General features: G+C 35.3%; 1 protein-coding gene across 3 annotated transcripts in view; it reads left to right on the top strand.

Moving 5' to 3' along the window:
- Window positions 1–13,121, top strand: part of LOC150074975 (ATP-binding cassette sub-family C member 1-like) — an 889,139-nt gene that overhangs the window by 738,142 nt on the left and 137,876 nt on the right. For all 3 annotated transcript variants that reach the window (XM_090388347.1, XM_090388349.1, XM_090388348.1), the window contains 2 exons: window positions 3,437–3,538; window positions 12,153–12,299. In XM_090388347.1, the coding sequence (XP_090244473.1) occupies window positions 3,437–3,538; window positions 12,153–12,299 (249 nt within the window). The remainder of the gene's footprint in view (window positions 1–3,436; window positions 3,539–12,152; window positions 12,300–13,121) is intronic.

Here is a 13,121-nt window from a genome sequence, read left to right on the forward strand (position 1 = left end):
ATTCCTTTTTGCGAATCCCTGCTGTTGCTAGTCATTATCACCTTCATGGTATTTTTCTGAAGCACGTTTCTGGAGGTCACTACCATAAAACAAAAACAATTTGCAGCAGTTTCCGGTTTATTGGCCTTTTCTGTTAGTGTAATCAATTATAAATGGGTAGTATTAGCATTAACATTAGATTAGCATTAGTAGAGGCATATGATGCAAGAAAGCAAGCTTATGCAGCATCAGCCAAAAAAAAAAAAAAAAAAAAACACTCCCATTTCACCCCTCCATTCGTTCAAAATACCTGTCCAGCTGAGCCTTAAATTTATTTAGCCAAATTAAATTTATCTATTTATTTTTCCAAATAAATTTAATAATTTATTTGGAATAAATTTATTCCAACAAGGGATGGAAGTCTGTTCCACCAACCAAACCAACTACCCGCTGGCTTAAGGCAAATTTCCGCAAATCTATCTTACATCTGTCTTTCCTCAATTTGAACTTATGCCCTCTCATGTGATTATTCTGAGCAAGAGGAAGAATCCCATCGGCATTGAGCATGCTCAAACCATTCAAGGCTTTATACACCTCTATCAGATCACCTCGCCGGTGCCTAGTCTCCAGACATTGTAATTTGCAAAACTTAAGCCTTTCTTCGTAAGAGCAACCCTTTGTTCCATTCACTACTCTTGTTGCCCTTCTTGAAATGAAGCCTCCAGACCTGTATACAGTACTCTAGGTGTGGCTTGACCATTGTCTTATACAAGGGAATAATCACCTCCTTATCCCTGCTAGAAAAATTCCTGTATATCATTTACAAGACACCATGAGCTACTCTTGCAGCCCATCTGCACTGCTCAGAAAACTTCATATCTGCCTGCACAATTACCCCTAGGTCCTTTTCATTCTCTACCACTGTCAGTGTAGTACCACTGAGTTGATATGTTGCTCTGGGGTTACTGTTTCCCGTATGTAGTACTTTACATTTGTCAATGTTAAACTTCATTTGCCACCTCCCAGCCCATCTGCTCAACCTTTCCAGATCCTGTTGCAGCAGCATTGCGCCAGTAGTGTCCTTAACAACCCTGCCAACCTTTGTATTGTCTGCAAACTTGGACATTAAGCTTGATATACCATCATCAATATCATTTATAAATACAGAAAAACCCTGAGGGACTCCACTAATAACTTTAGTCCACGATGAGCAGTGTCAATTGATTACCACTCTCTGTCTTCTCCCCCTCAACCATCCCTTTATCCATAGCAGCAATTTGCCTCCAATGCCACACTGCTCCAATTTGTGCAGCAGTCTTCCATGTGCAACAGTATCGAAAGCCTTTCTAAGATCCAAATATATAATATCCAAGTTATTCCCTGCATCCAGTTCTTTTGTGACTGCATCATAGTATCCAATCAAATTGGTCAGGCAAGACTTTCCCTTAACAAAACCATGCTATATCCGAGCTATAACTGAAGTCTTGTCTAGATGATCCTGCAATGCTTCTTTAACCAGTGCCTCCATTAATTTTCCTGGAACAGAAGTTAAACTCACAGGTCTATAATTAATTGTGTCAGCCTTTGATCCTCCTTTGTGAATTGGGGTCACATTTACTCATCTCCAGTATATGGGTACCTCGCCTGAGTCCACAGAAGCTTTCATAATTATGGCTAAGGGTTTGCTTACTTCCTTTGCTGCCTCCTTTAATATAACTGGATATATCCCATCCACCCCGGGTGCCTTATTTATGTTTATCCTCAACAATTTCTCCTCCACTTTTCTCTCAGTTATTACAAAATTATCTAGCTCACTGCCAGAGTTTACTTCACCTCTGGCATTCCCCTTCCTGAATAACTCCTCATGTTTGAATGTAGATGTGAAATACTTGTTTAGTTTGTTAGCCGCCTGAGCAGGATCCTCGACTTGATCTTCTTGCATTTGCTATAGTACCAATAGCTGGAATTCTGTGGGTTTTCACATTAGTATGGTGAAATGTGTTTCGCCTTCCATGAAATATTCAATCATATAAAAAACATAAATAAATTTTCAGAAACTCATTACTCTGTATCTCACTTGTGTGTATCATGTTTGTTGCAACTTGTGGTGCCATGTTTTTTTGTTATTAATTGCTTAAAAAAATAGTCAGCAAACAGAAATATCAATTAGTTAGTATGTACATATTACAGTATGCATTAATTCAGCTATGTATGTAAACGTAAATTTATTTTTATTTTGCTAACTGGAAAATATTCTTCTTATTTTCATGTATCATTTAAAGTGGAGTCCGCTGTATTTTGTTGGGAGATCCCTGGCTGGGTGGATTAGGTTCTGTGCTATTGAACTTGTGCATGTTTGAGACCATAAAAAATTGTGCCTTTGAAGAGTGCAGTTCGTGACTTTTAAAGAGAGCAAGAAGGTACACGAAATCTAGATGCTTCAGAAGAGATTGTGCTTTGCAGCAATGAAGAGGAAGAAAATTAACTGAACATACATTATGTGACATATAAGTTTCATAGTTTGTAAGGCAAGACGTTTGTTCAGTTATTACTATTATAAAAATAAAGCTAAAATATTAAGTTATTAAATCAAGAATATTAAGTTATTAAATCAGAAATATTAAGTTATTAAATCAATTATTAAATTAAGAAATCAAGTTTCCAATAGATATAAAAAACAAAAATGGTATTTTTGTTAACTTTTGGAATGTAACTCCCCTTTTTGTACTGGTTCTTAGTCCTATATAACATGGTTTCGCATTACACGAGATTTTGTAGGAACCCAATTACAATGTTATATGAGGGTTATCTGTATTGGTAATTCAAGTAAGTCATGCAGCTAAGTAATCCAAGCCAAGCCACTGAAATCAAGCTGTTCAGTCACTAGCCATCAGTCCTGTATAAATTTACTTACTTGCTGAGTCACTTTGCCGCTACTAGTACTAATTCTAACTTTTTTTTTATTAGAGCCAGTATACCAGCACAAGTTACCAGTGGGCTCTGATCTTTTTGTGGAAGTGCTATAGCCTGCACTTGGATATTATAAAGGCTTGTCAACAAAAAAAATATATTTCTGCATACGTTTAGTGTAAACTAATCAGACTAATTTAATATGAATCTTTTAATGGGATGGAAATGATTCTGCATCAAGGTGAATATGTTTGATGTGAATTTAAAGTTGCTATAGGTTGTGGGTTTTTTTGGTTTTTTTCTTAATACTAATTCATTGTATGTATTTAAACATATAAAGGGAGATGACATACAGGGTTGATCAACGTAAACATTACATGATATTTTTTTCCATTCCATTTTAAATAGCATACAATTATTTTTGACAAATGCATTCATATCTTGATAAGTTTGAATTCATATCAATATTTACCCCAAACTTTACTAGAATATTGAGTATTTCATAAATGGAATTGTTCAAAGTGATATTTACATAGACATTTTTCAGGTTACTGCAACTCTTAATTGGATGGTAAGAATGAGTTCAGAATTGGAAACAAACATTGTGTCTGTTGAACGACTTTTGGAATACACTAATACTGCTACTGAGGTTGGTAGTATATAACTGTTTTTGAAATTATAAATTTTTTTTTTTTTGTAATTAGCATATTTGCACTTTTATTTTTAAAATATATCCTTTCTTGATTTTTTTTGCTTCCTGTTTTTTTAAGCATTAGCTTTAGAATCTCATGTTATATTAGTGTCATGCCTGAGCACCCAGTGAATCACTGTGTGCACAGCCACTAATACAATATACAATATAAGACTGTTTAACTGATCAGTTATTTTATTCACTAGCCAAAAGAGAGGGAGTAAGTTACAATAATCTTGCAACAGTATTGCAAGATCATTGTTGCCTCATATTAATAAATCAATTTGAATTTAACAAGACTATGTGAAACCTAAGGAAACTAGTGAACATAGGTTACACTGTAGGCACTGTCATCTCAAAAAGTATTCAAACTTTTTGAATACTTTTTGAGATGTTTTTGACAAGTTTTCAAACTTGTCTTCCTCATAGTAAGCATGAGGTGGTTAGCTGGGCCACTGTGTTATGTCGCTGTTATTTTACAAGAGGAGACACAACACTCATCATGGGCATCGACTAGATGTAATCTTTGGCTCTTTGTACAACTGGCGTTGAACCAGTCATAGTAGACTCATGACACTACAAAATGTAATCACTTAATCATGTTGGCCATTACTGAGATACAGGCACCTGCATATCTTGCCCCCACAATCATTCCACATTCCAAGTCTGAAATATTTTGATTCCATCACATTCTTCCGCCACACTCAGAAGCTGAATGGCACTTGCAAACTACAATCTTATCTTAGCTATTTCCAATGGAGAGAGGGGGATATAATATGTTTAGAACTGTAGTTTTTCTTGGTACTCTTCTCTGCCCTTGAATAATCTTGTTTATCTTCTTCCAGCTGATTTATATTCTTCCTAAATGTGGCCTCCAGACCTCTATGCAGTACTCAAAAAGCAGTATAATAACCACTGCCATATACGATGGCACACAATCACCTCCTTGTCCCTGCTGAAAAATTCCTGTACATCCCTGAAAAAACCCCTAAGTTCTAAGAGTAGCCACCCAGTTGATGTAATTACAGTGCAAACTTGTCAGTTTGGTGTGATATAAGCACTGGGCAAACAAAAATGAGAGTAGTATATGTTATAATCCTAACGACAGTGATGAGTAAATTGAACAGCTGTACAGAAAAATAGTGGGCCATAGAGTAAAATATCTTATAATGGGGGATTTTAACTTTCCAGATATTTGCTTCAGTTCTGAAAAGCTCCTCTACTGGTCCACTCAGTAGAAAAGCTTTTCTAGATGTATCGAATGACTGCTTTCTACACCAGTAAGTTAGAGCGGTAACAAGAGAAAGCAATATTCTTGATCTGATTATTAGCAGTGGCCAGTCATGCATTATGAATCTCTTTAGTATAAAACAGAGCTACGATGCTCAATACATTCTACGTTGTATTTCAATATTTGAAGAAGAATAAGAGAAATTTACCTCATTATGATACATAGAACACTTGCTAATGAACTCTCCAGCAAATAAACGAATATAAAATTAACACAAAATGATTACAGTAATAAAATTAATTTAAAAAAAAATATATTTTTTAAATAAGTTCAGCACATATTTTGAAAAAAACTTCCCTTCCTGAAGCTGACAGGGCTTTTCAACCATATTCTGGAATTGGAGATTAGATATGGACGACTAATGTTAATAGAATTCTCGTGTAATTTAATTTCAATGATTTCTGCAATTAATAGTGTAGTATAATTACATTGAACGCCGACCGGGCTAGCCAGGTGGGTTAAGTGCCTGCCTGGCAACCCAAAAGTTGCGGGTTCGAATCCCGTTTCGGGCTTGGATATCACGATAGTGCCGCACCTCCGGTTACAGTTGGATTTCACGGCCACGATACACAAAGGAAGCAGGAAAAAACTGGTTCCTTCGTGTATTGCTTACATCATACAAAATAAATAAATAAATTACATTGAACACTAGATATTTTGGCCTCACTGAATAAAAATGTATGGTTTTTGTTAACGGCATGAAAGGCCAATTCTGACACTAACGAACAAGAAGCACAGACTGAGGACATGTGTTGCTTTACTCTCAAATCCAGAAAGAATGCACAGAGTCGAATCCTGGTAAGACGAGTCGCAATCACTGCAAGAAATGTTGTATACCAGGTCATTTACTTGTGTAGCGAAAGAGGAAGGGACTGAGTGATTGTTCAGTATAGCGTGTAATTTCCATAATTTTAAATTTGATATATTTAAAGAATCTGTTAAGTTATTTGTGCCACTGTATTCAATGTAGAGAACAATTATTTGTGCCACTATATTCAATGTATAGGACAAAAATGTTAATGTTGTTAGTTGGTGTAGTTTTTTTGTATCCTGTCATTAGCTTGTACCCTAATTTGGTTTATTGTACCAGTATTCTTAAACAGGTATCCCCTGTTTAAGAATCTGCTGATTAATATCTGTATTTCTGACTCTAAAGCAGATTAAATTGTGGAATGTTTATAGGCGTTGAGATTGAGAAATTGATTAAAAATAATAGACCTTTTACCATTAGTAGAGGCATATGATTCAACCACACACTGGCAAGAAAGCAAGCTTATACCTCATCAGCTGTGGGGGAGGAAATTTCGATGATAATGTCATTGATATCTAGAGCACCATCTTCTGTAGTGAGGTTCGAGTCTATATCTTTGTAGCCAGGGTCACTTGTAGCTGAAGTATCGTACATTATCAATAGACGTTGAAGTTCTTGTTCTTCTTGGTGCTCCACATTGCTGTTCACAACTTCAATTTTTGTGTTTGAGAAGCCAGACTTTACAAAACAGTTCACGACAGTTTGTTTTCTAATTGCGTTTACTGAAGAGGAAATCCATTGAATCGCATCTAGGATGCTGATTTTCTTTGCAAGGTCACTCACACATGTTACATCATTCATGTTTGCAATGAGATGTCTTAAAACATGTTTTCTGTAGTGAAGTTTAAAATTTTTTATTATCCCTTGATCTAAGGGCTGACACTCTGCAGATGTGTTTGGTGGAAAAAAAAAACGATTTGAATGTTGGACAATTGAATGTGCAGATGAGATGCAGCATTATCCATGAAAAGAATAATTTTTCTGTTTTGACGAATCATGTTTTGGTTAAAGTGACTTATCCATTCGCTCATGATATCTCGTGTCATCCATGCTTTTTTATTAGACTTCCAGTCAACATTCAAAAGATTCAACTTTATGCCTTTGAAACAACGAGGATTTTGTGGTTTTCCTATAACAAGAGGTGGTTTAAAGTCTCCCAGCATATTTGTACACAATAGTACAGTCAAGCCTTACTTAGAAATTTTTCCGCCCTGGCACTTTTCGTTTTTTAGACTCATTGTTTTTTCAGGAAGAGCTTTAAAAAACAACCCTGTTTCGTCACAGTTGTAACTATCCTTAGCTTCAAAATCACAACATAAATATTCTAATTTGACAGTCCACTCTGTTACAACCCCACTATCAACAGATCCACCTTTCACCACTTACGGTTTTCCAAGAAATTTTATGCCGAGTTTTGAACTTGTCTAGCCATCCCACAGAAGCTTTGAACTCATTTACTCCCATAGATTTCGCAACCTCCAAAGCCTATTCCCTAATAATAGACCCATTAATGGGAATTTATTTAGAACGTGCATGACAAAACCACTCATACGTAACATTGTCAATTTGAAATCCAACAGTTTTTGGGAATGATTTTTGAACCTGATCATTTCCGTATTTGAGCAGTTCATTTTTTTCTTTAGGATGTCGGTTACCTGCATCTTCCCGATTTTGAATTTTGCAGCGAGATTGCAAACACTATTTTTTTGCCGATCATATGCATTAATGAGTTTGACTTTATCTTTTAAAGTTAAATGTTTACGAGAAGACATTGTGCACTTCACACGACACTGAACAAAACTGAAAACTGAAACTCAAAAAATGAAAGGCCGACCAAATTTCCCCCCCCTCTCCGGCACACACCGAATTCATCAGAAGTTTTACACGTGCCTTAAAATTCTTGAAAAAGGATTTAGAACTGCGATGTAAACCTTGATAAATTTCAGAGAATCGGAAATAGAAAATAAACACACGATTGAGGCAATACGTGGAAGAAAAGTTCCTAGAAAAAAGACCGTGAGCTCACCCACTGTCCGTTATGGGGAGATCAAATTAAGTGCTAATCTAAACAAAACAGTGCAGATTGCCTGTCCGCATCCGTTATAGAGAATGACCAGTAGACAGAAGCTGAAAACACGTTAAAACCAATAGAGGAGAGTTGGGGAATTTGAAAATGTCCATTGTAGAGAGATGTCCGTTAAAGAGAGGTGTCCGTTAGGAGAAGTTGCACTGTATAACATTGACATGACACCATGAGCTACTCTTGCAGACTGTCTGTGCTGCTCAGAAAACTTCATATCTGCTTGCACAATTACTCCCAGGTCCTTTTCATTCTCTACCTGTGGTATTACTAGTGTAGTACCACAGAGTCGATACGTTACTCTGGGGTTACTGCTTCCCATATGTAGTACTTTACATTTGTCAATGTTAAACTTCATTTCCCACCTCTCAACAAATCTGCTCAAACTTTCTAGATCCTATTGCAGCAGCGTACTGCCATTAGTGTCCTTAACAACCCTATCAACCTTCATATCGTCTGTAAAATTGGACATTTAGCCTGATATACCATCATCAATATCATTTATAAATACAGAAAACAACAATGGACCCAATACTGAACCCTGAGGGATTCCACTAATAACATTAGTCCACAAAGAGCAGTGTCCACTGACTACCACACTCACTCTTCTCTCACTCAACTATCCCTTTATCCACAGCAGCAATTTGCCACACTGCTCCAATTTCTGCAGCAATTTTCCAGGTGCAACAGTATCAAAAGCCTTTCTAGGATGCAAATATATGATAACAAAGTTATTCCCTGCATCCAGTTCCTTTGTGACTACATCATAGTGTCCAATCAAATTGGTCAGACAAGATTTCCCCTTAACAAAACCATGCTGTGTCTGAGCTATAACTGAAGTCTTATCTAGATGATACTGCAGTGCTTCTTTAACTAGTGCCTCCATTAATTTCCCTGGAACAGAAATTGAACTAACAGGTCTATAATTACTTGTATCACCCTTTGTGAATTAGGGTCACATTTGCACATCTCAAGTCCATGGGTACCACCCTTAAGTCCAAGAAAGCTCTCATAATTATGGATAAGGGTTTGCTTACTTCCTTTGCTGCCTCCTTTAATATAACTGGATGGATCCCATCCACCCCATGTGCCTTTTTTATATTTATCCTCAATTTCTCCTCCACTTTCCTCTCAGTTATTACAAAATCATCTAGCTCACTGCCAGAGTTTAATTCACCTCTGGCATGCCCCTCCCTGAATAACTTTTCATGTGTGAATGTAGATGCAAAATACTCATTTAGTTGTTAGTCACCTGTGCAGAATCATCAACAGTTGAACCATCAATATCCAGTAGACCAATCTGATTCATCCCTTTCCTTTAGGAGTTTACATAGGCAAAGAGTAATGAACTCTTTGCTGTTTTTCTTTGCATCCTTTGCCAAGGATTTCTCATAATCTACCTTTGCCTGCCTAATCTCCTTTGTGACTTGGTTACAGACCAGCTTATATGACCATGTCACCCATTAATTTATATGCATCCCATGCATTTTTCTTCTCTGTCACGAGTGGCATCAGTTCATCTGACATCCATTTTTGCCTAAACCTTGAACAATATTTATTAATCGGTATGAAAATCTTGGTAGCTTTCACAATTAGTCCCTTGAATGATTCCCACTTAGAATTTTCTGTTTGCGACATCAGTTTTTTTTTTTTTTTTTTTTATGAAAATTCCAAACACGAGAGGTATTGTAACCTATAGTACTTAGTATCATGCTTGGGTTGGGAGTTAAGAGATGAAATAAGATATTTGTTGACATTTAGTCTTGAACTTCATGGACTGTAATTTTTAGGAAATACGTATGAAAGAAGGTTGTTCCAGAAAACGGCAGTTGAATGAATAAACGAGGAAGATGAAAAGTTGATTCTGTGAGTTTGAAGTTGGACAGTAAATGGATGTTGGCTGGTGGTGGTACATGTTTGGACTGTTTTGAAGGAGAGAGGAGAGAGCAGGAATTATAGAAGCCAATTCAGAAGAACAGTGCCCATGGACGTATCTGTAGAAAAGGCATCCAGCAGAAGCAGTACATCTATGAGACAGTGAGTGGAGAGAGATTGTTAGAGAGGAGTCATTAATTAACCTAACGGCCCTCTTCTGAATGGAATCTAGAAGCCTGACAGAGGTTTTTGGGGCACCACCCCAGATGTGGCAACAATATTCTATTGTAGGGGAGATTTGCGATTTGTACAGAGTGAACAGCTGTTCAGAAGAAAAGTAACGCCGAGAACGAAAGAGAAAACCAAGTTTTTTAGATGCAGAGGAAGCAATATTTGTAATGTGCTAGAGCCAAGAGAGATTAGAAGTCAGGGTAATCCCCAAACGAGAGATATCATTTTGCCTAGAAATCGGAGTGTCACCAAAGGTAAGCATAGGAGCAGAAGAATCCTTTTTGCGAGATATAAGACAAGACTGAGTTTTAGAAGGATTGAAATCAACTAAGTTGTCTTTGTCCCACTGGAGAATTACCTCAATCGGCATTAAAGGAATTGATAATGCATATTCAAGAAGTTAAAGCTGATTGAGCAGGGCAAGGTTTCTCAAAATGGAAAGTGGAATGCAATGTGCTATCATCGGCAAAACAATGGATAGGATTTCCAGTCAATGAAATAAGGTCATTAATATACAAGAGGAAAAGAGTGGGGGGAAAGGACTGAACCTTGGGGAACACCAGCATTAGTGGAGAAATTAGAAGATGGAGAGCCATTTACCATCACCCTCAGTGAGCGATCAGAGAGAAGTTCAAATACAAAAATCAGTTGGAAAACCATTAGATGGAAGTTTGTTTAGAAGACCTTTATGCCAAACACGTTCAAAAGCCTTTGAGATGGCAAGAGCAACTGCTTGTGTTTCACCAAACCTTTCCATTGAAATTTTCCATAAATGAGTAACATAAGCTAGAATATCACCAGTGGATTGACACTGACGGAATTCATACTGGCGATTGTTGATCAGGCTGAAGGTTTCTAGTTTGCTTCAGTAATATCTCTAAAATCAATAATTAAACTGACAAAATAGACATACTACAAAAGTAAAAATATTTTGTTCAGTGTTGGTCATTTAAAAAGAATATTTTATAAGAAATAACCCATGTTCAGAAATACAGTACAACAGATACGACTTACTGTTACTTTCCCTTATTAATATATCAATTTTGTTTTTTGCTTAACTTTATTCTTTGCATTAACACAAATTCAACTTTTGTGCACTCAAAAATGTGGGCCTTGCAGAGATAAAACTAGAAAAAAAAGCATAATCATTCAGAAAGTTGTAAAATGAAGTAAATGGCGTGATAAATAATTTTCTAACTGCATCTCATTAAACTTTCATATTTTCTTTATACAGTATTTGTTGTAACAGGAATTTACTGTGCATGCATCTGTCTTGTCATATTTTTTTTTTTTTTTTACCGTGATAAATCTAAAATATAGAATTTTGTTTATTCGAGTCACCCAAGAAGTTATCACTGCCAAAAAAGTAGCCCAAGTCGTTTTTAGCCTTAACAAAAAGGGAAACTTATTTTCATCTATTACTGAGTAACTTTTTTATTTTGATTTGAATAAATTATATTACACATTGAATTTTGTATCCACTTGCTAACTGTGAATAAGTATGATAAAATGAAGGAAAATGAAAGGCAACAGGTAGAAATAAAAGTTTATAAAAATTAAATTTGTAGAAATCACAAATAAAATTATAAAAGTCTGATGAATTACAATATATCTATATATATATATATATATATATATATATATATATTTTTTTTTTTTTTTTTAAATTAAACAAAATAAAACATAAGCCAGTAGTATGGCAAAAACTGTAGAGCGAAAATTAACATAAAAATAACCAAATAAACAAACACACGAAAAAGAAGAATAAAAGTTAGACACAAATAATAGCCCAGAAACCCCTTGTTTAGTTTAAAATATATTTCCGCTTCATATGGAGGAATTGCAAGTCGCTGCCTCTAATGAATGCTCAATTATTTATTTTATTATAATGTAACTTTTGTCAATATTTAATGGTAGTATATATACAAAGGTGTTAAAAGTGTCATAATTAATAAAAATCAGTAAAAATATATAAGCTGAGACACTTTCAATGGTATACCTTCATTCTCAACTCAATATAAGATTCTTAAGGACAGCATAACTTAGTTATGCTGTCCTTAAGAATTAAACAAGAACAACAATATAACACTATATGCTTATCAGAATGTAATGTGCAGTATCACAAATTTTTCAATATTACTACATAGCTTTTCCACAAATTTTGTTTTATAATTTTATCCTACTGATTAACAATTAGCTAGAAGACACAAGAATATGACTGTCTCTCCCCGAAACCCCACCATGTTCCCAAGGATTGGTCAGTAATGTTGAATTTTGTTTTCAGGCTTCATGGGAAGTTGCTGAACATAAACCTGAAAAGTTGTGGCCACAAGCAGGAGAAGTTATATTTGATAATTATTCTACAAGGTATCGAGAAGGTTTAGATTTAGTTTTAAAAGAAATTTCCTGTTGTATATTCCCAGGTGAGAAGGTATGTCAGTATCTGTCTGCTTCTTTATTTATGTCATATTTACTGCCAGTCTGGCTTGTTTTTTTCCATATTTTCAAAGTTAAAATTTCTAAGATCTTTGTATACTGTAAAATAAATGAGAAGTGATCAAAATACTGGAAATTTACTGTATTCAAGCTGTATTTTTTGGTACTGTATTTTTTTAGTTCTTGTTTTACATTGACATTCAGATTTGATGATAAACACAAATGGACAGGTTAGTGCCATTGCATCACATTTGTAAACAATGAACTACTGAAGTAGATAAATTGGCATCATTTTAATTATATCTTATATTATGAAAACCTTCACAACAAGTTGCCATCGAGAGAAGACATTCCAACAAGCCTTGAAAAGGTACTGTCTGGGTGGTGGTATCCATCGAGAATAAGTAACAGTAGTCTTCTCCATTAGTGAAGCCTTACTTATTCTAGGTAGTGCAATATCATGGCAACTCATTTGGGGTTTCACAATATGAATATAATTAACATGATGCCAATTTATCTACTTTGGTAGTTGAATACTTTAGAACTTTCAAATTGCAAGTGCTACAAAGAAACATTGAAAAAGTCTTTACAAAAAGGAACTCCAACATCCAAGCAAGAGAATGGCTATAACTGAATCACAATAAACTTATTTGTTAAGTGATCACCTTGAAGGGCTGTTGAAAATATAAAAGGTGTATAAAAAGAAAATTAAGTTGTATGTTAAAATTTCAGATGTTTATTTTAACAGAAAATCTTAGATGTAAATTTAATAATAGTCAAATTATTGAATTTATAGTAGCTTTCAGCTTCCATGTGA

This window comes from Mastigoproctus giganteus, chromosome 14 (assembly GCF_048544385.1).
Source record: "Mastigoproctus giganteus isolate SK-2022 chromosome 14, ASM4854438v1, whole genome shotgun sequence".
NCBI lineage: Eukaryota > Metazoa > Arthropoda > Arachnida > Uropygi > Thelyphonidae > Mastigoproctus > Mastigoproctus giganteus.